This window comes from Miscanthus floridulus, chromosome 8 (genome assembly GCF_019320115.1).
Source record: "Miscanthus floridulus cultivar M001 chromosome 8, ASM1932011v1, whole genome shotgun sequence".
In the NCBI taxonomy this organism is placed as follows: Eukaryota; Viridiplantae; Streptophyta; class Magnoliopsida; order Poales; family Poaceae; genus Miscanthus; species Miscanthus floridulus.
The window spans coordinates 154041453-154069089 of record NC_089587.1 but is presented as its reverse complement, the minus strand read 5'-3'; the positions used below and the strand labels follow the sequence as shown (position 1 = coordinate 154069089).

The window sequence follows — 27637 nt, the reverse complement described above, 5'->3', positions numbered from 1 at the left end:
TAAGTGGTATGCATTCAGTTTGTCTTTCTCATACCTCTCCACATCTTATTTTCCAAGCGTTTTGCTAGGATAGGCACAAATTATCTGTTGGGCTAGTGGCTACGCCACGCTCCATTAGCCCCAGCCAACCACCGGCTGCCAGACTGCAACAGCCACCGGCGGTCGGCACGACGGCACACTCACATTGTTGCTCCCAGCTCCAATGCTGCATTACTCGTCTCCATTCTCCAGTCCAATTTTCTTTCCACTTATTTATCTCATCATCGTTTCCAAGAGCAAAGCTTTCCACGCAGATTCCACGATTAAATTAGGCCAACTTTTTTGAATTAAAAACTCAAATCCTGTAAAACGAGATGTGGTAGCCTGGTAGGAGTAGGACTAATCATGTGGGCGTCGTTACATAAACCCGTCGCCCACGCCAACCTGCATCTCCTCATCGCAGTCTCCGCCTGTTCTGGACCACTTCACTTCGGCACAGCCAGCGCTGTGGCGGCGGCGGTTACGACTCGACGCTCGAGTCCTAGCAGGGGCGTCTCGGCCACCGCGATGCCTTCGTCGTCCCCGTCTCCGCCGCCACCAGCCGAGGAGACGACCGCCTCTGCTGCCGCTCCCGCCCCTGCGGGTGGATTCCGCCTCACCGAGCCCTCGTTCCTCGAGTCCCTCATGCCGAAGAAGGAGATCGGCGTTGACCGCTTCCTCGCCGCGCACCCTGAGTACGACGGGCGCGGCGCACTCATCGCTATCTTCGGTGAGTAAGTAGGTGTGATTGCGTACCCCTATGGGTTGGCTGTAGTTGACTTCGCCCCGTTGCTGTAGGGCTGCACGGCTGGTTTTCGCCGGAGTGATAAGATTGGGTGTTGGGTGCTATCTGTTCGGCTGAGGGTTTTAGTAGGCGATGCTATGATAGGGCATGTGGCTAACTGGTTTGGTTCGTAGTTGTCATTTGTGTGGTTTGCGGTGTTTAAGTAGGTGAAGTCACTGAGCTGTGTGGCTTGTAACTGCATGCTTTTCGGATTCATAACTGAGATGGGCGCTGTGGGTTTTATACCAGTTAAAGGATAACAGCCTCTCTGAATTTTAGCGAGTATATTTCTGTTTTCGATATCTGTGGTTTAAGCTGGTGTGTATGGTGTGATCTTTGTCACATATAGGAGGCTCATGGTCTGTGGAAGTGACACTGAATTTTGCAGAATATGATTTGTTATTTATAGAACATAAATCTAAATTGAGAGCTCCCTAGATTTGGAAACAAATTGCTGTTGAGCAAGGTTATTAAAATTGTGAACCTAAATCGGATCGGAACTCCAATGGTAGGGTAAAAAATGGTAGGATCATAACTACTAGAATCGTAGATTCTAATTAACAGAATCGTAGATCAACCCGATAAACTTGGATCGTAAAGTCGTAAAACCGCACCATAGAATCGAGAATTCGAGATTTTAACAACTATGGATGTCAGAATCAACAAAATCCTGAAAAGAAAAGAACAAGAGGAGAAGCTGCCAACTATTAAGGTTAGGGTTTGGGGCTGGGATTACCTGGTGCTGCCAGACTAAAGGGAGCTTTGGGGAGGACACCGGACTGGCAGTTGGGTGGGTGAGGGTTTGGTGCCAAGGGCCAAGGCTGCAGCTGTGACGGTGAAGGATGGCGGGGCTTTGTTTTGAGCACAAAACCTTGCTCTCCCCGATCAAGGTACAATAATTATGTGGCTAGTGCTTGAGGATTTGAGTGGTTTGTGTAGCGGTGGTGGCGCTTGGTGAGTCAATGAGATCCAGTTGTGGCTGATGGCGGCACGAGCAAGAGCGTTTTTTTGCCTGTTGGGGGAAGACGTAAGGCGTGGACTTTTTTTTGTGTTTTTTTTTGGGGGGGGGGGGGGGGGGGGGGGGTTGCACTCTAACTGTTATTGGGAGAACTCTCTCCCGATAGTTGCATCCTTAATTGAATCCTGCTTGCAGTTTATGGGCTTGACTTTGCTTGCTTGTTGTATTGTTCAGATGATATTAGCAGCCTTTACCTGTTGGCATGAGTGTTCATCTTGCTAAAGAAACACAACCAAGTTTGTTCAAATAAATAACCATAGTTAAGAAATATATGATAAATAAACATGGAGAGAAGTATAATCAGTGGGGGGTTGTTACATCTCCATTAGATATTGCTTTGTAAAATTTCTTGTTTAGGCAAAGCATGAATGCAGGGCATGGGCAGTCGGGCACAGTCTGAGTCTTGCGTGATCTACGATGGATCCGATTTGTGTGCAATTCCATACATTGATAGGCTTGATTCTCCTAGCTGTGTTGTGCTGATGTTGACTTGTAAACATGACAGATTCCGGAGTCGATCCAGCTGCTGCTGGGTTGCAGACTACTTCAGATGGAAAGCCTAAAATCCTTGATGTACTTGATTGGTACTATTGATCCTTCCAACATTTGGATGCTTACTTCTCTTGAATTATGTGTCCATTAATTCAAATACATGTATGCTCTTAAATGCAGCACTGGTAGTGGTGATGTCGACACGTCCAAAGTGGTGAAAGCTGATGCTGATGGTGCTATTGTTGGTGCTTCAGGTTGGTGAGATGGTGTTTAGCTTCCATGCCATTTCTTGTTCTTCTCAAATGGATGGTAGTTTTTAATACTCAGCATTCTTGTGAAATAATAAAATGTATGGAGTGTATACCTTTCTTACTTGCAATGGATTTATGAATGAATGTTCCTTGTCTCATCAATGCTGCCAATAGGGATCCATATTCCTATTGGAATTCTACTGACTCTTCCCTGATATGCTGTTTACACCCAGGTGCTCGTTTGGTTATAAACCCCTCATGGAAAAACCCTTCTCAAGAGTGGCATGTTGGCTGTAAATTAATATATGAACTGTTTACTGACACACTTATATCTCGATTGAAGGTAAATTTCATTTTCAGTGCCTACACTCCAAATTTTTTATATTGAACTTGATATCTTAACAAGGATCTACCCACCCGCACTTCAGAAAGAAAGAAAGAAGAAATGGGACGAGGAAAACCAGGAAGCAATTTCCAATGCTCTGAAGCAGCTGAATGAATTTGAAAAGGTTTAGGTCCATTCTGGTTGCATCTTGATTCTCCACTCCTGCCTATTGTTTATTTTATTGTATGTACTGCATTTAGTTTGCTCTTTGCAGTGTAGACAAGTATTGCTGCTGGGGGCATTGTTAAGTGCTCTTTCAGAAGTTCTCATGTTAGTTGGTAATGGTTGCAGAAGCATCCTAAGCCTGATGACACCGTGGTGAAGAAGGCTCATGAAGACCTGCAAAGCAGACTTGAATACCTGAGGAAACAAGCTGAAGTAAGAAGACCACATAGAACGCAAGGGGATTTTTTTTTTCTAGTGTAATGTATTCCTCCTGTTTTTGTAGGGTTATGATGATAAGGGACCTGTAATCGATATTGTTACATGGAATGATGGTGATGTGTGGAGGGTTGCTGTCGATACCCAGACCCTTGAGGGTAGCAATGATGGTGGAAAACTAGCAGATTTTGTTCCACTGACAAACTACAGGTATAGTTGATTTTGTGTTGTTAACTAGATGTTGCAGTTCCTGGTCTTGTTCATTTCTTATACTGGTTTTGTTTTCTATTACTGTATAGCCCATGCTTTGCTGCATGTTGTTTGAATGAACTGCATTCATTTATCAATGGTTCTTGTCATAATTTCTAAACAGTGCCATAAAATACTCCATGAAAATTTTATATGGTTTCGCAAACATCCACCGTTTGAACACAAAAAAAGAAAGGAATTGTCTAATCAAAGCACCTTAGGTATTCAAATGATTAAATCTCATATGTGCCGGAACGCAAGCTCTATTTTTTTTAAGCCCGAACCAGAGAGCATTTTATTTCGAGTCATAGACTTCTCTATATACCATTTGTCCATTACTGATGTAACCCTTATTGTGGCTGGGGCATCTGACCATTTTATATTTGTATGTGATAGTATGTGCCTAGCTTCAGGTTTCTATGCAGTATAAATTTCTACTTTACAGCTAACCGTTGAAACATAATCTTTTATCTTTGTTTTAGCTTCAGTTTGGTATGCAGTGTTCTTATATATTAAACAATGTGTTTCTGATCTCAGATGAATGGTTGATGCACTATTTTTTTTCCTGCAGGCTTGAACGTAAATATGCAATTTTTAGCAAATTGGATGCTTGCTCTTTTGTAGCAAATGTTTATAATGATGGGAACCTTGTTAGTATAGTAACTGACTGCTCTCCCCATGCTACTCATGTCGCGGGCATTGCAGCTGCATTTCATCCAGATGTATGTTACCTAACTGTTGGCTTTTCATTTGTATTAAAATTTTCGAAGGCACTATTGTGTTGAGTTCTTACACAGGAACCTCTGCTGAATGGAGTTGCGCCTGGTGCACAATTGATTTCCTGTAAGATTGGAGACACTCGCTTAGGATCAATGGAGACAGGGACGGGCCTGGTGAGGGCCTTGATAGCTGCTGTAGAGGTTATAACACTAACCTTATTCTGTATATCATTTATTGGTGTGGAGTGCAAAATGCATTTGCTTGTGGTCTATTGAACACAGTACCATTGTAAATGCATCCTTATGAAGTTTTAATGTAATGTTCGAGGAATACCTGTTCACTAAAGATGCTCAGCAGCCTTCTCCATCAATTCTTAGGATTTTCCCTAAACTGATTCCTTGAATTCTGGCATCCAGCACAAATGTGATCTGATTAACATGAGCTATGGAGAGGCTACCCTTCTTCCTGACTATGGCAGATTCATTGATCTTTCTAATGAGGTGGGGTCCTTTACTGCAGTGTTATTTCATCAATTCTTTGGTTACAGTATTCTATTTTAGAATGCTCATGGAAATGTGGCTGAAGATCTATATTGTTTCACAGGTTGTGGACAAGCATCGTATTATATTCATTAGTAGCGCCGGAAACAATGGACCGGCTTTAAACACTGTTGGTGCTCCAGGTGGGACTAGTACAAGCATTATTGGTGTTGGTGCTTATGTTTCACCAGCTATGGCTGCTGGAGCTCACTGTGTTGTACAACCACCTGCAAAGGGAATGGAGTACACATGGTATGTCAGTCCCACAATTTCATGTGACGCTGTTTTGTTATGAATGATGATATATATTGTGCAAACCGTATTGTGCAACTAATAAAATAAGTCTCGTAGAACCACTGGAATTTAACATCAAGTCCTGTCTCTGTTTGTTCGGGCTTTGCTTCCTCTTCTCTTGGAAAGTAAACCGAAATCCAAATGTGCGGCCTTTCCAAAAGTGAAAGCAACCCGTATGACTAGAAGCAAGAAGATGGTAGTTGTTGTTTGAGATAAAATTTGGAGACTGAAACCCATAACATAAATGCTTGAATCCAAAGTTTTAAACATTTGATGTCTTCAATATTTTCAATAGATTAGATTTTGAAGTTGTTAGAAGGGCGGGCCTGGTGCAAGCGGTAGAGTCTTACCTCCTGACCGGAAGGTCCCGGGTTCGAGTCGCGGTCTCCTCGCATTGCACAGGCGAGGGTAAGGTTTGCCACTGACACCCTTCCCCAACCCCGCACAGAGCGGGAGCTCTCTGCACTGGGTACGCCCTTTAGATTTTGAAGTTGTTGATGGATAAGTCTCATGTGTGGCTGGTCTTTGTGGGGTTGTGTTGCTCACATGGTCCTTGTGGCTGTTTTTCTGTTTTTAGGGCAGCATCTTAGACTAGAGGACAGCATCTTAGAGGACAGCATCTTAGCTAGGACAACATATTAGCATCTTAGACTAGCATCTTAGACTAGCATCTTGGCATATGCTTGGCTGGCTAGCAGCCTATAAGTATGTAACCCCAACCCCTCAGGTTGGTATGGCATTTGTGTGAGCTTGTGTGAGAAATAGACAAGAAAATTGCCCCAACTCCTAGTGTCATCCTCTCTCGACGAGAGTAAGAATTCTCCTACTACCAAGAGTGAGAATTCAGCGACTAACAACTGGTATCAGAGCCGTATTATCCTGTAGCCTGAGCATCTCTTGCTCATCTTCTCTCCCAGCCCCACAACAGCCCTAGCTGTTGGCAGCACCAGCTCCTCCGGCCGCTCCTGTTCACTCCTCCCCCGCGCAGCTCGTCTGAAGCAGCCCTCTCCTCACGCAGCAGCCCCCCGGTAGCGCGTCATATCCGCAGGGCAGTCTCAGCGCTCGGTCGCCTCGAGCACGCGGTGTCGGCAGGAGGCCGAACTTGCCGCGGCAGAGGAACGCGAGCGAACGGCGGCAGAGACCGCTGCGGCGGCGGCAAGGGCGTCAAGGCTGGCAGCGGCGGAGCTGGCAGCAGCCAGAGCGGAGGCGGGAGCAGCGGCGACGGAGGTCGAGGCTCTGCGCGGCAGCATCGGCAGCTCCATTTCCGCTGACGACACCGCCGACGCGGACCTCGAGCTACTAGAGAGGGAGGCAGCGCGAGCGCGGGCGGCGCAGCCGCGCACGTCCACGAGCGTGGCGGCAGCCCAGACAGGCGCGGACGTGCTGGCGGCGCTCCTGGAGGAGGCGCGCACGGCGGTGGCGCTCCTGGGGCAGCCGCGCACGCCCACGAGCGCGGCGGCAGCCCAGACAGGCGCGGACGCGCCGGTGGCGCTCCTGGAGGAGGCGCGCACGGCGGCGGCGCTCCTGGAGGAGGCGCGCACGGCAACGGTGGCGGACGGGTCGATGGAGAGCGCGGCCTTCACAGGCAGCGTGGCTCTCTCTCCCCGGATCGGTACCGTGGTTACCACGGGCTCCAGGCTGTTGTCAGGGACGTTGGTCCCGGTGGTGGGTGGCCTACCCTCACCAAGACCAACTACGTCGAGTGGGCTGCGGTGATGAGGGTAAAGCTCCAGGTGCGGCACATGTGGGAGGCAGTCTGGTACGGCGACGTCGACTACGACCTAGATCGACGGGCGCTGGATGCTCTCATCGCTGCAGTCCCGCCCGAGATGTAGTTCTCGCTTACCAGCAAGCGGACTGCCAAGGAGGCTTGGGACGCCATCGCTGCGGCACGCATCGGCAGCGACTGCGCCCGCAAGTCCACACTGCAGGCACTTCGCAAGGAGTGGGAGAACCTGGCCTTCAAGCCAGGTGAGGACGTTGATGACTTTGCTCTCCGTCTCAACACTCTGTTGCAGAAGATGGTGCAGTTCGGCGACGACACCTACGGCGAGGAGAGAGCTGTCGAAAAGCTTTTCCGCTGCGTCCCCGAGAAGTACAAGCAGATGGCTCGCTCAATCGAGTCTCTGCTGGATCTCTCCACGATGTTGATCGAGGAGGCGATAGGTCGCCTCAAGGTCGTCGACAGCGATGAGCCACAGTCCCTCTCGGGGCCCATCACCACTGGCGGGAAGCTCCTTCTCACTCGGGAGTAGTGGCTTGCCAGCCAAGGTGACCGGAGGAAGGGGGGAGCCTTCTTCCGCGACAGGCGGCCGCAAGCGTGGCAAGGCGCGCAGAGACGCCCAGGCCGGGGCGCGAGGACGTGCCGAGGGTGATGCCCGCGGAGGCGCCCAAGGCGGCGCCGCCGGCAGGCACAAGCCGGCACGAGACGACACCTGCCGCAACTGCGGCCAGCTTGGCCATTGGGCCAAGGACTGTCGACAGCCACGACGCGGCCAGACCCACGTCGCACAGGCGGAGGAGGAGGAGCCAGCTCTGTTCATGGCACATGCCAGCATCGAGCTACCTCCAGCGGCACCGGCCGCAGCGGCTCTCCTCCACCTTGACGAGCCAAAAGCACACGCCCTCCTCGGCGACAGCTCCGGCAACGACAAGACTGACGGGTGGTGCCTCGACACCGGCGCCACCCATCACATGACCGGTCGACGGGAGTTCTTCACCGAGCTTGACTCTAGCGTCCGAGGCTCCGTCAAGTTTGGGGATGCCTCCGGCGTGGAGATCAAGGGCGTCGGCTCCGTCATCTTCACCACCGTGTCTGGTGAGCACAGGCTGCTCACCGGAGTCTACTACATCCCCGCGTTGAGGAACTCCATCATCAGCTTGGGACAGCTGGATGAGAACGGTTCGCGCGTGGTGGTTGAGGACGGAGTCATGAGGATTTGGGATCGTCGTCGTCGCCTTCTTGCCAAGGTATCCAGAAGCGCAAATCGACTCTACGTCCTTAACGTGCAGGTGGCACAACCCCTCTGTCTCGCTGCTCGTCGGGACGACGAGGCGTGGCAGTGGCACGAGCGTTTCGGGCACCTTCACTTTGAGGCCCTGAAGCGGCTCAGTGCCACGGAGATGGTGCGAGGCCTGCCGTGCCTCGACCATGTGGAGCAGCTCTGCGACGTCTGCGTGTTGACGAAGCAGAGGCGACTCCCCAGCGGGCTAGCTTTCGAGCCAAGGAGAGGCTCGAGCTTGTGCACGGGGACTTGTGTGGCCCGGTGACACCGGCCACACCAGGAGGATGACGCTACTTCCTGCTGCTCGTCGACGACCTCTCCCGCTACATGTGGGTGATGGTCCTCGGCAGCAAGGGAGAGGCTGCGGACGCCATCAGGCGCGCGCAGGCTGCTGCGGAGGCGGAGTGCGGCCGCAAGCTGCGCGTGCTGCGCACCGACAACGATGGCGAATTCACGGCGGCTGAATTCGCGTCGTACTGCGCTGACGAGGGCATTCAGCGCCACTACTCCGCGCCGTACAACCCGCAGCAGAACGGCGTCGTCGAGCGGCGCAACCAGACGGTTGTGGGGATGGCTCGGGCCCTCCTCAAGCAGAGGGGGATGCCGGCTGTCTTCTGGGGAGAGGCGGTGGTGACGGCCGTCTACATCCTCAACCGCTCGCCTACCAAGGCGCTCGACGGCAAGACGCCGTACGAGGCTTGGCATGGGCGCAAGCCGGCGGTCTTCCACTTGCGGGTCTTCGGCTGCCTCGCGTTCGCCAAGGAGCTTGGCCACATCAGCAAGCTCGACGACAGGAGCACTCCGGGAGTGTTCATCGGCTACGCGGAAGGCTCGAAGGCCTACCGCATCCTTGACCCGAAGACACAGCGTGTGCGCACGGCGCGTGACGTTGTGTTCGACGAAGGGCGAGGATGGGCGTGGGACAAGGCGGTGGACGATGGCTTGGCTCCGACGTACGACGACTTCACTGTCGAGTACGTCCACTTCGAGGGAGCTGGGGGAGTAGGCAGCTCTTCTTCGGCGAGCGCGTCTACCCTAGTCCCCGAGCCTCCACCGACCCCGGCGCCTGCTACTCCGACAGCACCACGCTCTCCAGCCAGGACCTCGGCTGCGATGAGTTCTTCGCCGGCTCCACCACAGCCGGCAACGCCACGCACTCCAGCATCGACAGGCACCTCTCTGGGCACGTCTACTCCAGCTCGTGTCGAACACAGCCCGGTTGAGCTCGCTACTCCGCTCTCTCACGACGAGGAGCGCATCGACGCGTACCACGACGGCGAGCCATTGCGGTACTGTACGATGGAGAACCTTCTCGGCGACCAGCCGGTGCCGGGACCGGTGCCTCACGACCTGGAGGCGTAGTTGCACCTTGCGTGTGACGACGGCGAGCCTCGGTCGTATGCAGAGGCCGAGAGACACACGGCATGGCGCGCCGCGATGCAGTTGGAGATGGATGCGGTTGAGAAGAACCGCACCTGGGAGCTTGCTGACCTTCCTCGTGGTCACCGCGCGATCACCCTTAAGTGGGTGTACAAGCTGAAGAGGGATGAAGCCGGCGCCATCGTCAAGCACAAGGCTTGCTTGGTGGCACGAGGTTTCGTGCAGCAGGAGGGGGTCGACTTCGACGACGCCTTTGCTCCCGTGGCACGAATGGAGTCCGTGCGACTCCTTGCGCTAGCTGCCCTGGAGGGCTGGCGTGTTCATCACATGGACGTCAAGTCGGCGTTCCTTAACGGCGACTTGAAGGAGGAGGTCTACGTGCACCAGCCGCCGGGATTTGCGATCCCCGACAAGGAGGGCAAGGTGCTCCGCCTGCACAAGGCCCTCTATGGCTTGCGGCAGGCACCGAGGGCGTGGAATGCCAAGTTGGATTCCACGCTAAAGGGGATGGGCTTCGAGCAAAGCCCGCACGAGGCGGCCATCTACCGACGGGGCAATGGAGGAAATGCCCTGCTGGTGGGTGTCTACGTCGACGACTTGGTGATCACCGGCACCAAGGATGCGGAGGTGGCGGCATTCAAGGAAGAGATGAAGGCCACTTTCCAGATGAGTGACCTGGGGCCTCTCTCCTTCTACCTGGGAATCGAGGTGCACCAGGATGACTCTGGGATCACGCTTCGACAGACCGCCTACGCCAAGCGCGTCGTTGAGCTAGCTGGGCTCACCGACTGCAACCCAGCTCTCACTCCGATGGAGGAGAGGCTAAAGCTGAGCCGCGACAGCACGACGGAGGAGGTGGACGCTACGCAGTACCGGCGTCTTGTGGGGAGCCTTCGCTACCTCGTCCACACATGGCCGGACTTGGCATTCTCCGTCGGCTATGTTAGTTGGTTCATGCAGCGACCGACGACGGAGCACCAGCAAGCTGTGAAGAGGACCATCCGCTACGTTGCGGGGACTCTCGACCACGGCCTCTACTACCCGAGGTGCCCTGGGGCGGCACACTTTGTCGGGTACAGCGACAGCGACCACGCCGGCGACATGAACACCAGCAAGAGCACGAGCGGGGTCCTTTTCTTCCTCGGCAAGTGCCTCGTTAGCTGGCAGTCGGTCAAGCAGCAGGTGGTGGCCCTGTCCAGCTGCGAGGCCGAGTACATAGCGGCCTCCACCGCTTCGACTCAGGCGCTCTGGCTTGCTCGACTGCTTGGTGATCTTCTCGGCAGAGACACTAGAGCGGTGGAGCTCAGGGTGGACAGCAAGTCCGCTCTGGCCCTGGCAAAGAACCCTGTGTTCCACGAACGCAGCAAGCACATCCGGGTGAGGTACCACTTCATCCGAGGCTGTTTGGAGGAAGGGAGCATCAAGGCGAGCTACATCAACACCAAGGACCAGCTTGCGGACCTGCTCACCAAGCCCCTTGGGAGGATCAAGTTCCTTGAGCTCTGCTCCAGGACCGGGATGGTTCAACTCTCCCACAAGACGACGCACAAGACTTAGGGGGAGAATGATGGATAAGTCTCATGTGTGGCTGGTCTTTGTGGGGTTGCGCTGCTTACATGGTCCTTGTGGCTGTTTTTCTGTTTTTAGGACAGCATCTTAGACTAGAGGACAGCATCTTAGACTAGAGGACAACATCTTAGCTAGGACAGCATATTAGCATCTTAGACTAGCATCTTGGCATATGCTTGGCTGGCTAGTAGCCTATAAGTATGTAACCCCAACCCCTCAGGTTGGTATGGCATTTGTGTGAGCTTGTGTGAGAAATAGACAAGAAAATTGCCCCAACTCCTAGTGTCATCCTCTCTCGATGAGAGTAAGAATTCTCCTACTACCAAGAGTGAGAATTCAGCGACTAACAGTTGTTAGCTTAAAATCTGGAATCCAGATTTTAATTTTTATTTAGCATTTGGAATCCAGAATTCAAATCTTAATATCTAGAAGGTTTTGAATGCTTGAAATCCATAATTGCAAAATTTAAAGTTTTTATTTGAAACCATATCTGAATTATGGCTTTTGAATTTGTAAAATCTATAAAAGAATTTTGAATGTTTTTTCATATTCCTACCTTTATATTTTTCGTGCTCTTGGATAGTTTAGCCTTATGACTTCCTAGAGCAGCCACCTAATCTGGAGAAGTTTCAGCCCTAACAAACAGGGCCTCATTCTCTGTATACTAAAAATCTTTCCACTCTTTGGTTTGTTTATAAGGTAATCCTTTCTAGAGATAACCTGGTATGAGTGCATACATAGTGAGCAGTGAGGGACAAGCCCATAGCAAACTTAGAGGAGATAGTTGTTTATCATAATCCATGAGTTGTACGGCGCCTTGCATTATGAATTGTTGCCCTAGCCTCCCAAATTTATCAGTATCTGACAAATAATATGGAGAAGGGGATTAGGGGAAATCTAAGTTATCGTAATTGGGTTCCCACCAAGTAACCTTTTTCTATGTAATCTTTTGAGAATAAATGTTTCTCAGGTAAGCTTTTTTCCTACAAACCAAATGTTCAGTTTCAATCTAACCTGTTTTATCATATTCCATACTTGTCCTGGTGAAATATATTATACTTGTCCTTGTGAAATATCGGGTGGTGGTTGGAGAAAAATGCAAGGGGTGGTAATGTGTCTTGTGGTATTGTTTCCAATTGATCCAATAGGATAGGTGGCAAATTCTAGATTCTTTACTTGTCTTGACTTAATAGGTTTATTACAACTGTGCTTGTTTTTAGGCAGTAACATTTAAATCTGTTATTGGAAATGTAAGGTCTAGCCGAGGCCCTACTGCTGATGGGGATCTTGGCGTCTCCATTAGTGCACCTGGTGGTGCAGTTGCTCCTGTACCAACTTGGACGCTTCAATCTCGCATGCTCATGAATGGCACTTCCATGGCATCTCCTTCTGCCTGTGGTGGGGTAGCTCTTCTTGTTAGTGGCATGAAGGTTTGTGTGGCCAATTTTTTTTTGTTCATTAATGCAATACACCCATTTTTATGTTTGGTAAAGGCATAAAGCAAGACATGTTATTCTAATTTGGAATATATTTCAGGCTGAAGGCATTCCATTAAGCCCTTATTCTGTGAGAAAAGCAATAGAGAATACAGCTGCATCTATAAGTAATGCAACTGAGGAGAAACTGACCACAGGAAATGGGCTTTTGCAAGTTGATAGGTTAGCCGCAGTTAACTTGTACATGTTATTCTATTTGACGAAAATTTTGTGATATGATGTTGGAATTTCAGTTGACATCATAGTTTTGCTTTGGCAGGGCCTTTGAATATGCACAGCAGGCTAAGAAGTTGCCACTTGTTTCTTATAGAATCTCAATCAATCAAGTGGGAAAGTCAAGTAAATACCCTCTCTGTTTTTAGTATTTAATCTAATAAATCTTCTTCCAAGGGCTTTTGAAATTTCATTTAATTAAATCTGCGAAAGTGCCTGCAGCCTAGTGGTTGTAATGCCTTAGTAGCATCCCAATGTCCCTGGTTCGTCTCCCCATGGGTGCGAATTTCCGGGGCTGGGTTTAAATCGAAACCCTTGCCCCCTGCTATTAATCTGTTATGGCCTGCAGGCGCGTCCTGGTTGCTCCTGGACAGATGCCTCGTGTGGGTGGGGGGTCTTCAGGGTATTATACTATATTACTATTATCTCAGTCCTGCAGTGAGAGTTTCTTCTGCTATCAATACCTTGGGGTGGTCTTTCCCTCAAGACCGAGTTTTTTTAATTAAATCTTAGGGTTCTCTTTCTTTTCATCGAAGCCATTTTTTTTCCTCTAAAGCATTTTTAATTGCATGATGTTTTCAATCAAACCATTCAAAAATAATAAATGACACGCCACCAGCCAGATAATGCTATCTCCAACGAGAAAGACCCATACCAAAGACCCATTCCGGGATTTAGGTGACGCACAGTGAATGAGTGAGCAACCCAAATTCCTCGGTTTCCAACGGCGAAGGCAAAATATCTTCGGTCCTCTCTCTCCCGGGCATGGCGACGGCGACGACGTGGGGCGACGGCGCGCTCTGGCGCTGGCGCGGCCCCCGGATCCGGCCCCCCTCCCTCTCCTTCTTCTTCCCCGAGCCCGGCGGAGCTCGCGCCCGCGTCCGGCCCCCCTCCCTCTCCTTGTCCTTCGCGCCCGCGGTTCGGCGGAGGTCGCGTCCGGCCGAGCTCGCGCTCGCGCCGGCGGATCTTGCGCTCGCGGCTCGGCGGAGCTCGCCCCCGCGGCTCGGCGGAACTCGCCCCCGCGGCCCGGCCGAGCTCGCGCCCGGATCCGGCCCCCCTCCCTCTCCTTCTTCTTCCCCGAGCCCGGCAGAGCTCGTGCCTGCGTCCGGCCCCCCTCCCTCTCCTTCTCCTTCGCGCCCGCGGCTCGGCGGAGCCTGCATCCGGCGGAGCTCGCGCACGGCCGAGCTCGCGCCCGCGTCGGCGGATCTCGCCCCCGCGGCTCGGCGGAGCTCGCCCCCGCGGCTCGGCGGAACTCGCCCCCGCGGCCTGGCCGAGCTCGCGCCCGGATCCGGCCCCCCTCCCTCTCCTTCTTCCCCGAGCCCGGCGGAGCTCGCGCCCGCGTCCGGCCCCCCTCCCTCTCCTCCTTCGCCCCCGCGGCTCGGCGGAGCTCGCGGCCCGGCCGAGCTCGCGCCCACGGCTCGGCGGAGCTCTTGCGTCGTCTTGCCCCGGCTCCCACCATTTGCGTTGTCTCTCTTCGAAACGCAGATTTGCCTTACCAATCGCAGAGGACCCAGAATGGGTACCTGGTTTCGGTCCTCTGTTGGAGGAGTGTTTTGGTACCAAAAACACTGTGCCGAGCGCATTTTTGCGTTTAGGTCGTTCGTTGGAGACAGTCTAAAACACACGACCTTAGGCACCTTGCCAAACTATCTTAGGCTGCATATGCTCATTACATTAGCCCTGGCTGCACACCACATGGCAGCCTCCTCTGTTATCGACCTAATAACCACACTAACACTAGGAGCCTCCACTGAAAGCTCACCCATAGTGGTGCTTTCATGGTGTTTATTCTCTATTGCCTCTAGTTTCGAATAATGATGCAATCTCAACATCTGTTGTGTTTTTATGACATGCAAGCTAAAGGATCTGTATTGATAATTGATGTTGATTTGATATATATGTATTAGGATAACATGGTAGCATGTATGCCTTGCAGTTCCAAAACTAAGAGGAATATACCTCCGCGGGGGCAATGCATGCCGCCAAACAAGTGAGGTTAGTTCCTGCTAACCTGTTTGGGTTACAGTGTCCTGCTTTGTATTTTTCCTTCCCAAAAAGAGGCTGGAGGTGCAAGAAGCATTATTGAGCAATGGAAGATGTGCTTTTACAAAGTTACAAACGTGTTTTTTCTTTCTTTTTTCTGTGGGGCTAGGGCTGCACAAAAAGGTTTCTACTGTATTAACTGTTTCACTTTTCAGTGGACTGTGCAACTTGACCCAAAATTTCATGAGGGTGCGAGTAACTTGGAGCAACTGGTTCCTTTCGAGGAGTGCCTGCAACTGCATTCAACTGATACCTCTGTGGTTCAAATTCCTGAGTATATATTGGTCACAAACAATGGGCGCAGTTTCAAGTTGGTATCTTTTGTGTATTCAACCACAACCATATCGTTTTCTTTTATATTCAGTTCCTCCGACTTCAGTGTAGTGTTTCATTAATATTTGTTGTGGCATCTGTTTATATGAACACATACAAAAAGATAACACGTGTCGCTCATCTGATCATGGTTGATGACATGATTTTGTCACTGGACAATGTTCATTAACTTATTGCTGCAAACTTTTATTGAAGCGATAGCATAAGCTCTTCAATTGAAGCTAAATGTTGTTTCTTATCAAACCATAAATTTGGGAAATGATCACATTCTCTTTCAATTTGCACAATATTAATAGTATATCAAAATTATTTGATCAATATATGATTTCAATTCTGTCGAGTGAAACTCTTCATTTGTTTTTTCTTTGACTTCCTTGCAGCATTGTCGTCAATCCTGCTAATATCAGCAGTGGCCTTCACTATTTTGAAGTTTATGGCATAGATTACAAAGCACCATGGCGTGGACCTATTTTCCGTGTGCCAATTACTGTAATAAAGCCTATTACTCTATTGGGAGAGCCACCACTATTGTCAATTTCAAACCTTTCTTTTCAATCTGGTATTCATTGCTACTGCCTGCTAAAAGTCCTTTTTGCTAACTTATATATCTTTGTTTTTTGGATGTACACTTATTTTTAGTATGGTTTGCACTTATGAATATTTGAGGACCTTTTTTTTAGGCAAATTTGAGGACCTTTTAAGCACCAATGTGTACCAACACAGGGAGGAGGGACTGACAAATTTTGTAGGTTCAAAGTAAAGGCAACTTTTTTTTTATACATATTCTTTCCTTCAGGTCATATTGAAAGGAGGTTCATAAATGTACCTTTTGGAGCTTCATGGGCGGAAGTTACTATGCGAACATCAGCTTTTGATACTCCTAGAATGTTCTTTTTGGATACTGTTCAGGTATACTACATAGGATTTTATCTTAATTCCTATTTCTAAGATGCAATCTCTAACATCAAATATGACAGATCTGTCCACTGAAGCGGCCTGTTAAATGGGAGGCTGTTGTTACTTTCTCTTCTCCATCTTCAAAGAATTTCAGTTTTCCTGTTGAAGGTGGCTTAGCTTTGGAGTTGTCCATAGCCCAGTTCTGGTCTAGTGGAATTGCTAGCCATGAGCCTACCTGTGTTGATTTTGAGGTGCTTCTATCTACATCAACAATCTTTTTCTTTCTTTCTTCTTTCTCTCTGATCAGCCTTAATCCTTGGTCTCCTAGATAAATTTGTAAGTTGACTGGTGAGGCAATTTGTTTATACCAGTTATTTCCTTGCTGAATATTTTCATTACAAATTGCAGATTGTGTTCCATGGAATATCCATTGATCAGAAAGTAACTACCCTTGATGGTGAGTCACCCTTGCTTATAGTTGCTAGATCACTTCTAGCATCAGAGAAGCTTGTTCCTGTTGCCACCCTGAACAAGGTCAGTTGAGAATCTGTAGAAGTCTGAAGAGTTTTTTTCCTTCCATATATTGATTTTTAAGATTGCAGATCAGGATGCCTTATCGACCTGTGGAGTGTAATCTTTCTTCGCTTCCCACTGACCGTGATAGATTGCCCTCTGGCAAGCAAATTATTGCCCTGACCTTAACGTGAGTTTATATTTGCTTCTGACATACCTATACACAAAGTTCTGCTAGGCGCTAGGCGGAATCTAGGCGCTGACCCATTGCCTAGCGCCTAGTCGGGAGTACTTGGTCCTAGGCGCTCCTAGGCGTTTTGGCAATATAGCCATAAATTATATATATATTATGTATATAACTATATATATGTATATAACTACTATATATGAGTCACAGTAAGTATAAAAAGAGGGCCAGTAGACATATCTGATTCCTAGCTGGCTTACTCTTGCATGTTCCTAGCTCCTGCAACACATTTTGACAGCTAGTAGTTAGTAAATTAGTCAATAGACAGCTAGCTGTTACAACAACAACAACAACAACAAAGCCTTTAAGTCCCAAACAAGTTGGGGTAGGCTAGAGTTAAAACCCAACAGAAGCAATCAAGGTTCAGGCACGTGAATAGCTGTCTTCCAAGCACTCCTATCTAAGGCTAAGTCTTTGGGTATATTCCATCCTTTCAAGTCTCCTTTTATTGCCTCTACCCAAGTCAACTTCAGTCTTCCTCTGCCTCTCTTCACGTTACTATCCTGACTTAGAATAGACAGCTAGCTGTTCATAAAAAAAAATAGAAAACACTAAGTTGTGACTTATCTGGATTCATTATGCTTCTCCTCTTCCTATCTGACCAAGCATCAGTCATAATAGAACATCCAACTTTATTTTTATGGCAGCAACAAATATATACTTGTTATAAGTAAAATGACAACAATGCACTGGTAAATCATATCCATTCATGACATATACATAGATCCACTAGCTGGATCCTAATTTCCCAGAAATGAGACAATATTTCTTATGTCATACTCATGATTTTCACAAAATCATTTTGATTTCTTATTGTAGTACCTAAGGTAAATTTACCACATTTTGTACCCAAGCATACAGATCTTGCAGAACTGCATGTGCATATACATGATACGCAATAGTTCGACAATGCAACTCAGACACATTGGTTCAGACCCACAATCATGAAGGTGAAGATTGGTGATAGAAATGGAACAGGGGAGATGAGCAGGGGAGGAGCTGCCGGCATGGGAGGGAGAGGAGCATGGGAGGGAAGAGAGCTCACCTTGGGGACTTGGGGTGGCCGGCGGGGAGGGGTTCCAGTCGAGGACGAGCAGGACGGCGGCGGCGAGTTGACGACGAGCAGGACCGGCGGCGCGCGAGTCGGGGACGAGCTTGGACGAGCAGGGGAGGAGCAAAGGAGGAGCAGGACCGGCGGGAGGAGCAGAGGAGGAGCAAGGGAGGAGCAGAGGAGGAGCAGGACCGGCGGGGAGGAGGTCGTCCGGCGGGATGGACCTTGCCCGGCGGGAGGAGTAGGACCGGCGGGGAGCAGGGGAGGAGCAGAGGAGGAGCGAATGGCGCCGCGCTCCATTAGCCTCCCGCGCCTGGGTCTCATGGCCGTGCGCGGTCCTGGCCGCACGGGAATTCCTCCCGTGCTCCGATTTGGCTCCAAATCGGAGCCACCCTCGAGCTCGCGCGCCTACGCGCCAGCCTAGCGCGCCTCCGCGCCGCCTAGCGCCACGATGCGCGACTATGCCCCTAGTCGCGGCGACGGGCTTCGCCCAGCGACTAGGCGCGCGTAGTCGCTGAGTAATCGCCGCCTAGCCGAACTTTGCCTATACATTCTTGTCAAGACTCAAGACTTGCTTTTTTTTCATTTTCTTTCTGTCATTGAATCTCTGCAGTTACAAGTTCAAACTAGAAGACAGTGCTGAAATAAAGCCCCATGTGCCACTGCTTAACAACAGAATATATGACAACAAATTTGAGTCTCAGTTTTATAGAATATCAGATTCAAACAAGGTGCATTTCTTTTGCTTATAGAAAAACATTTCTTTAATTTATTTGTCCCTTCCAATGGTGGTGAATTTTAGATGTTATCTTTCCATTGACTGTTTCTCTTGTGTTGATTAATTCATCCTCATCTTTTCCCTTTTCTGCATGGATCATTATGTACTTCGTAATTTGTGTTTTCGCTCTTCTTAAAAATACAACTTTGTTAATGTGAGAGAATCAGAGAAACTATGGAAGTATTAACTTATTTTGCCAATTGATTGAATTCCTGTCTAGACATCACTATGATTTATCGATGTTACTCTTGCTCCCCTTTTTAGCCCAACTAACATATCTGATGTTGCCTTGCTTAGAATATATATTTTTTTGTGTTAATCAGCGTATTTACTCGTCTGGAGACGTTTACCCTAGTTATGTCAAACTTTCAAAAGGCGAATACACGCTGCAACTGTACATAAGGTAAATCTCTCCCATCTTCATATGCATTCTCTTTTTTTTTAATGTCATCTTGTTTTAATAATATGCAAATGTTGCACATGGGTTAACATAGAGTAACTTATTATGACACTGTATATCTTTGCACAACCAGTACTCAGCGAGAACTCTAACCAACCTACTGGTTTACTCAAAAAGGGAAGATACTGAAAAAAAAAAACTCGACCTGCGGGGGTAAGACAGCCCCCGGGCATTGCATTAAGAATACCTTCTCACGCAGGTCAAGAAAACCCCTGAACCCCTGCCCCACCCATACACAGCGCCACCGTCGCTCATGTGTTACTGACTATTGAAACTTGAATAACTCAGCTCCAACAGCCAAGATATTTACACACTGAGTATTTGGCACTTAATTAGTCGTCTTTGACTCTATACCATCTTAGCATCAAATCTCTTTAAACCATGCTATCTGATGGCAAATCATGAGCTAGGAACCCCCAATAACATAAACTAGATTTATGGCTACAGAGAAAGACTGTTGCATACTAAACATTGAGCTTTCTTTTTCCATGCAACCCCTGTGGTTATTTCTTCATCTACATCTTTAGATCTGTCTGCACAGAAAATGTTGGCGGGGGGGGGGGGGGGGGGGGGGGGGGGGGGGGGGGGTGGCATGCTTCTTGCCAGAAAGAATAAATTGTGCATCTTTAAAATTTCATACATGTTTTGTTCTCAGTTATTAAATACGAACTCATTTGTTTTGGTTGTAGTTTCATTGCACAATAAATTCTTTTGCATCATACGGCAATACATGGGAATCCTTTTTTATTTAATACTAGAAGGATAGTCCGCAAGTTGTAGCGGGACTTTCCTAGAAATGAAGGTGTTGTATGTATAAGCTGGACATGCATGTTCTTACATTACTTCTGGGTCAAAACTGAGCAAGTTAATGGAAGAATAAACAAACTAATAGAATATTAGATTGCATTAAAAGATGATGGAATAGCAAAACTAATAGCATTGTGTGGATGCCTTGTATTTTGATAGATTAAAAATGCAAGGTTATCGTGTCAGATGCTGTAAGCTATTTCATTTACCATGGTCTCGTTTATTTTATAATATATCTAATGGTGTAGGCATGAGAATGTGCAATTCTTGGAGAAACTCAAGGAATTGGTTGTGTTTATTGAGAGGAAACTAGATAAAAAGGTATTCTTTCTATACTCATGTTACAACCACCTCTTTGACATACGTACTTTTGGTCATGGGTGGGCTGATAGCCTCATACCCATAAAATGTAAATTGTCCTGGAGATTTACTCTGAAAATGCTGTGAATATCCCATGTAAGGACTAGATTTTTTTATTGACATCCATTATTTGAATATGGTTCTGTACACAAGGCAATAATACAAAACTACTATCACTAGTTTGCATCTGCTTGTACATCTGAAATTTGCCAGCCTGTCAACTAACCTTTCTACTTGAACAAGCCTGCAAGAATGTATGAAACAACATGTTCCTGAGTCCTGGTGATTCTATGTCTGAGCAACAGTATAGATCACAGAATTGGCTGGAAGATAAGATTTTCTTACGTTCGTTTCTGTAGGCTGGTTTGAGCAAAAAGGTGGTGCCAGGTTTGCCTGCCCAATAATTGCTACTACTGCTTGGCTCATGGTCTTAACTCTCAAGGATGATTTACTGAACTCAGTGCCTTTTGCTCTGTGGAGTGTGGACCTTGCAGTCAATTATATTCTTGTTAGTTGTTAGTTTGTTGCCAATGATGGCCTATTTGGTTAGGGAATTTGGGATTTAAATTCCTTGGATTTAATTCAAATTTTACCCAAATCCAAAACCTCCCCTCATCCAAACATGCTTTATTGTGAAAGCTAGCCAGGGGTCCATGTTCATCAAGAATTGTGCACATTTAGACCGATTACCAATATGGCTGATGTAGATGTTATGACTTTATTGCAGGATTCCGTTCCATTGAGTTTCTACTCTGAACCTGATGGCCCTATAGTTGGAAGTGGCACCTTCAAATCCACTGTTTTAGTTCCAGGGTACCTCCTACTCAAATGTTTGTGATTATCTTATTATAAGAGCACTTAGTTACAACAATCATTTACATTTTCAGCGAACCTGAAGCATTCTATGTGGGTCCTCCATCTAGAGAAAAACTCCCAAAGGTATTTATCCTCTTGATGTATAATTTTGATTAGATTTCACTACTGTCGGTCATATGATTTTGTTTTTGTGTTATTTGTTTATTGCTCTGCAGAATGCTCCACCTGGGGCTGTTTTGGTTGGGTCCATAACCTATGGTACTGTAAGCACATTTAACAAGAAAGGTGAACAAAACCACCATGCTCCAGTATCTTATAGTATCTCATATACCATTCTGCCATCAAAGGTCAGTAGTATTGAATGCACCAGCTCCCAATTTTCTACCTTTGTTGCTGTTATGATCATCCTTGTATTAGTTCTGGATCTCCAGTTCAGGATCACCATACAGGCACACAGTCCTGATACTTTTTGTACAGCATATATTTGTGCTCTACATTTTGTCTCATATATGTTGGGATCTATTTTGTTTCATACTGTGGTTCATTCCTTGTTCGACGTAATCAATACAAGTTATTGCAGGTTGATGATGATAAAGAAAAGGGGGTTTCAGTTGGTACAAAGAGCGTATCTCAGCAGTTAGATGAGGAGGTTGGTACACATTTAATCTGCTAGTAATACTATTTATTGGAATTCAGTATTCTTTTTACTTTTTAGTTAGGTTTCTTACTTCTTTCATGTACTATTTTTGTTTCATAATAAGTTCTGATCCATCCAATTTTTTTTTTATCTGAAACTTAATTGCTTTGAAAGGTTTTCATCGGATAATAAATTTTAGACCCATGTAATATATTATTATGCTGATTAAATAGTTGTAAATTTCAGTTACATGGAAATAATGATCAAATCATGTTTGTATACATGATTACAGTGGTTTTCTCTTATTGCCATCCAAACTCTTGAGAAGTAATACAATCCTCAATGTATCATTGTATTGCATGACTAGGTTCGAGACACCAAGATAAAGTTTCTTTCCAGTGTTAAGCAACAAACTGAGGAGGACAAGTCTGCCTGGTCGGAGCTTGTGGCTTCTCTGAAGGTAGCGTTGGCATATGATTCTTAGTAACAATTTCTCTTATGATTAGCTGTATTCAGAAAGATCAAATGTTACAGAATAGCTGCAGTGCCAAACATACACTAGTCTAACGGTCTGCTAACTATGTGTCCACTGTCCTTTATAGCTGAAGCTGTAGGCAATCTTATCTGCAAGGACTATTGTTTCCTTTTATGATGTTTTTGTAGTATCCTCAGATGTAGTACTGCTGAATCATCCTTAATTCCTTATTCACATTTTACTATCTTATTTCACATGTTTTTACTCATTATGTTGACATAAATTTGGAGGTCTATGTGTGCTTAATTTGGGTGCCATGCATAATGGCTAAATGACAATCATAAAGATGCTATAAGTGTATAAGAAAACTCAAGGTGTGCTATTTTTCATGTTGTAAAAATCATTCATCTGATATGTTTTGGCTCGCCTTTCATGAGAAGTCTTATCTTTTATTCAAGTTCTTCTACCAAAGGTTCTTAACAAAAATCATTCTGTTCTTGGATCAAACTTGCAGTCCACTTTTCGATGAATAGTTAGATTTCGTTTCCTATAGAACTGTTTTCTCCAAATATATCTGTTTCCTACATAATTTCATCTTCGAAACTTTGATAAAAGATATGGGTTGGAACCCCTGATGGCCAATACTTTGATGTTGAAAAACTCCCAATATTGATCACTGACTTAGCATATTTGTACGTGGGCGCCGCTTTTTCTTGGTTTCAATGTGGGCATCAGCTTTGTAGTGCATGCATGCAACATAACAATGCTTGCATAGTTATGGGTAGTTGCCATTCTCTGGTTGATTTAAATCCCTACGTGCAACATGTGCCAATGGTGGGCGTACACTAACGGCAACGAAATGTCCTCATCAGATTTGATGCTTCAATTGTTGCATTGTGGGGAGGATTTATCCTTGGTCTCTGTGCGCAGAGCTTATACATCCATCATATTTGGTTGGGGGGAGTATCATTTAGCTTACTAACAGTTTATTTCCTTCTCTTTATTTCTTTTTTTTCTTGTTAGGATGTGTACTTTACAGAATTACTATGCACTAAAAAAACTAATCCAGTAAGAGGAACTAGGTGGCTAAACTAGACCAACCTATGGATTGACATCCAAATTTGTCTCGATGAGGACTTAACCTGGGCGGTCTAGGCGTGCATCCATATCCTCAACCAACCGAGCTAGGCTCAGCTTCCTTCTATGCACTACTTCTAGCCCTGGTGGTTACTATTACTTGAGGAGGTTTTGGTTTGTTTGGGCGAGGTTGTGTTTTTTTTCTCCTGGTGCATTTGCATTCTCCTGACCTGTGAGGGGTGTGTTTTGGGTGCGTTGTTTCTATTACATTGTGAGGGGTGTGTTGTTTCTATTACATTCTTCTTAATGCAATGATATGCAGTTCTCCTGTGTATTTGAGAAAAATTTATAAATAAGATGGGAAATAAGATACCTTATTGTTTCTCTTTCCAAAAAGTTTTTTTCTGCCATCAAAATTGTAGAAACTGAATATTTATATTGTATTATTTTGTTTTGTTACTCCAACTGACTTAACTTTCTTGGCATGTGGCAGTCAGAATATCCAAAGTACACACCTCTGCTCTCTAAGATTTTGGAACGTGTTCTCCAGAAAGGAACTGATGATGATAAGATTAGCCATAAAAAAGAGGTAAATGTTGAATAATGTTCCATTTCATTTAGGTGCCCTGCATCTTATGCCTACCTACTGAGCTTAGCAACGCTTAAATGAATTTACAAATTTGTTGTCCTTGTATGAAGCTGTCCTTGTTTAACTATCTACCATGCCTATGGTTGGTGTGTTGGAACTGTTTGGTTAATGCCCGAACTCACTACTAGTGGCAACATGCATATATTGCCCCCCCCCCCCCCCCCCCCCCCCCCCCCCACCCCCCCCCCCAAAAAAAAAAAAAAAAAAAAAAAAAAAACTGGCCGTTTATTTGGTGCAATAGAATTGGCATCTATCCCTGCAGGCTCCATTTCGGCGTCCTTAAGTTTGGATTTTCTGGCAAGCCTGATTAGTGTTGGAATTGGAAACTTTAGCTCATGTCATCACTGTTTAATGAAAAATCTTGTTGCATTTTTCTCTTAGGAAACAATCACACAGGTAAAAGTTTGGCTATAGCTTTGACATGAAATGGATTTGAAAAGTGGAATATGGCCAAATAATTGTCCTTAGAAGCACATGGGAATCAGCAGTCGACATGCCTGATTCATGAACTAGGCTTTTTTGGTGCCTTTTTATGGTTATATATTACTATTACCATTATTAATGCATCTATATTGCTGTCAACTCATGTTGGCTTTCATCTATACCCTACCCAAAACTTGCTTGTGGCTACAAGGCTTAGTTGCTTTCACTTCCTCTGTTCCATATTATAGTTCCCTTTGTTTCTGTTCTTAGTCAAACTTCTCTAACTTTGACCAAGTTTCTAGAAAAAAAATATATTAACATTTACAGGTTCAAATTAATCCACTATCAATATTTCATTGAGATTCCATGAAACTAATTTGTTGTCGTTGATGTTGGTGCTTTTTCCAATAAAATTGGTAAAGGTTAAAGAAATTTAACGTAGAACAAAACCAAAGTGTACTTAATTTGGAATGGAGAGAGCAGTATTTATTTCACATGAAACATAACCATATAAATATTCCATAGAATTTTCATAGCCAGATTGCTGATCATACTAACTTGAAAAGGATCCAGTCACATCTAAGCATTTTCAAATGCGGTTTGGGTGTATACCGCTATTTACTCCTCATTCAAAATCAGTTTGGCTGTTACTACTTCAGTGCTGGGACATTTGAGACTTTTGAATGTAAAACTATACTTCAAACATATTCTTCATCAAGCATAATGTACAGTGCTCATTCTCACTTCCATTCGAAGATTTTAGACAGAAGGGGGCGGCAGCCGCCTGGTGTTCTCCTGCTGGGCCTGTGCGCCCCTACTAGACCCTCACGCCCCATATGGCTAGGATAGATAGATTGATCTCCAATAGGTAAGGATCACTGTTGATTGGTTCTACTCCCTCCGTCCACAAAGGACGCAGTTCTCACTTTTCTAGGAGTCACAACGATTCGAAGTTTGACCAAAGTTATATAAAAGGGTACTAACATTTATGATACAAGATAGGGACCATTAAATTAATTATTAAATATATTTTTGTAGTAAACCTAGTTGGAGACATAAATGTTAATACTATTCACTATAAACTTGGTCAAAGTTAAGCTAGTTTGACTTGCACAAATCCCATAGTTGCATCCTTTTGTGGATGGAGGCAGTATTTCTATAAACCTAGGTCATCCTTGCCTATATATGTCTACAATTATATCTTCCATAATAAACCGATTATTCCGTGTGCCTATTCCAACTTACAGAAGACATTTTCCTGTCACATAGGTGGGTTAATGCCTTTAATCTGTCAGATAAAATCATGTTATATTTTCGACCTTATGCAAAGTTCAAGTGTATTACTTTTATGTCAGTGCTGTGCTTTGATAAGTTGTCTCCTTTTTTAAATCAACTTTCATTTTTCTCTCTCTTTTTAATCAATTTCACTATTCCTTATCAAGCAAGAGTTCTTTTTTCCACTTTGTCATTTTGGTGTTCAGGTTATTGCTGCAGCCGATGAGGTTGTTGGCAGTATTGATAAAGAGGAACTGGCCAAGTATTTATCTCTAAATTCAGATCCCGAAGATGAAGAAGCACAGGTAACAGATAGTACTTCCTCCTTTTGAAGTATTTTGTTTCGTTAGTGCAAGCCTTTACCAGCAATTACTATATCAATACATGATTTTGATTTTTGTGAAACAAACTTGATGGTATTAGATTCGTGTTGAACATACATACTTATGATTATGGGTTTATATCACATAAGTGAGTAATTGTTGGTCAAAACCTTGTCCTAACAAAATGAAACGTGCCTTGTAATCTCAAACGGCAGTAGTACTTTGTTTTGTTCTTTTCTTTTTCTGAAAATGTATTACTCCCTCCATTCCAAATTATAAGACGTTTTGGCTTTTCTAGATATACACTATGTCCAGATACATAGTAAAAGCAATGTATCTAGAAAAACCAAAATGTCTTATAATTTGGAATGGTGAGAGTAGCTCCTACTTAATGCTGACTATCTGAAATATTTTCTCCATGACAGAAATTCAAGAAAAAAATGGAAGAAACACGGGATCAGTTAGCTGATGCACTATATCAAAAGTGTCTTGCATTGGCAGAGATTGAGTCACTGAAGGTACAGCATCTTTGCATTTCATATTTTCTTGACATTAATGCCTTTACTGTTTTTATTTTACTTTTTATTACTCATGTTATCATAACCTAGAACTTAGACCTGCATCTTGCTCATTGATTTCCTGGATTTCTTTTTCCTGAATTTCTAACTGTCCAAACCTTGTATCAACATTGCAAAGCATAACAAGATTGTTTTTCTACTTTTTGCTCAGTCAGTATGTGGATCTTTATGCCATGCATTGGTATTCTAATTTCTTGCATGACGTCATACAACTGAACTTGCAATACATGTATTTTATGTCTATCTGTGTATTGCCATGGGTCATGTTTTGGAAATAATTCTTTTGTTTTGTGACAGTCTGATGAGTCAATTGAGGCATCTGCTAAAGATATTTTTGAGGAGAATTACAAAGAATTGATTAAATGGGTTGATGCCAAATCTGCAAAATATGGCACTCTGACTGTTTTGCGTGAAAAACGCTGTGGAAGACCTGGTACAGCATTGAAGGTATGCTCTGCCTATCAAGTGCTTACTATTTGCAGTTATGTAATCTTCATGTTAACTGTTAGAGGAGTGGTTGTTCTGCCTACATGTCATTAGTTATTCTATGGTTGAGTGGTTGCTGGTCCAAGTGAAGACAATAGTATTGCAGAGTACTATATTTTGTTAGCAACTATGTTTAATGATAATAGATGATTATCTGTTAGTTATTGTTTGATCTGATGCTTGCCAGTTACTGTTGTAGTACTACTTTTTGTTTTTTTTTTCCTTGCGTCCATCTAAGCTCAGTGCTAATAGTAACTATTTTCATGATGGCCAGATTCTAAATGATTTGATTCAAAATGAATCTGAACCAAAGAAAAAGCTTTACGATTTGAAGATCCAGTTGATTGAGGAGATGGGGTGGAGCCATGTCTCAACCTACGAAAAGCAGTGGATGCAAGTCCGCTTTCCCCCAAGTCTGCCACCATTTTGATTGTGAACTCATATGTTAGCAATCATTCTATCATCCTGGGTTCAGTAGTTGTCATTTTCATTGTTGGGTGCGTCAGTTCATTATTTCGATGGTCATTTGCTTACACTGCAGTTTTCTCTTATAAATAATAATATAAAATTTTCGCAAAAAAATAATAATATAAAAAGCCAACTAGGCAAGCTACT

The 27637-nt window shown here is 45.6% G+C and overlaps 1 protein-coding gene across 1 annotated transcript; it reads left to right on the top strand.

Moving 5' to 3' along the window:
• The first annotated feature begins 356 nt into the window (after positions 1-356).
• Positions 357-27637, top strand: LOC136477403 (tripeptidyl-peptidase 2-like). The gene is made up of 34 exons (XM_066475554.1): positions 357-748; positions 2326-2404; positions 2493-2566; positions 2797-2906; positions 2992-3072; positions 3240-3326; positions 3397-3539; positions 4150-4300; positions 4376-4498; positions 4715-4798; positions 4902-5089; positions 12341-12515; positions 12622-12743; positions 12841-12920; positions 14731-14789; positions 14993-15147; positions 15551-15729; positions 15967-16079; positions 16148-16318; positions 16476-16601; positions 16670-16770; positions 18492-18609; positions 18980-19059; positions 20172-20244; positions 21011-21096; positions 21171-21222; positions 21315-21446; positions 21680-21748; positions 22104-22196; positions 23782-23877; positions 25842-25940; positions 26384-26476; positions 26834-26983; positions 27297-27637. The coding sequence occupies exons 1-34, from the start codon at positions 385-387 to the stop codon at positions 27450-27452; spliced, it is 4062 nt and encodes a 1353-aa protein (XP_066331651.1). The 5' UTR covers positions 357-384; the 3' UTR covers positions 27453-27637.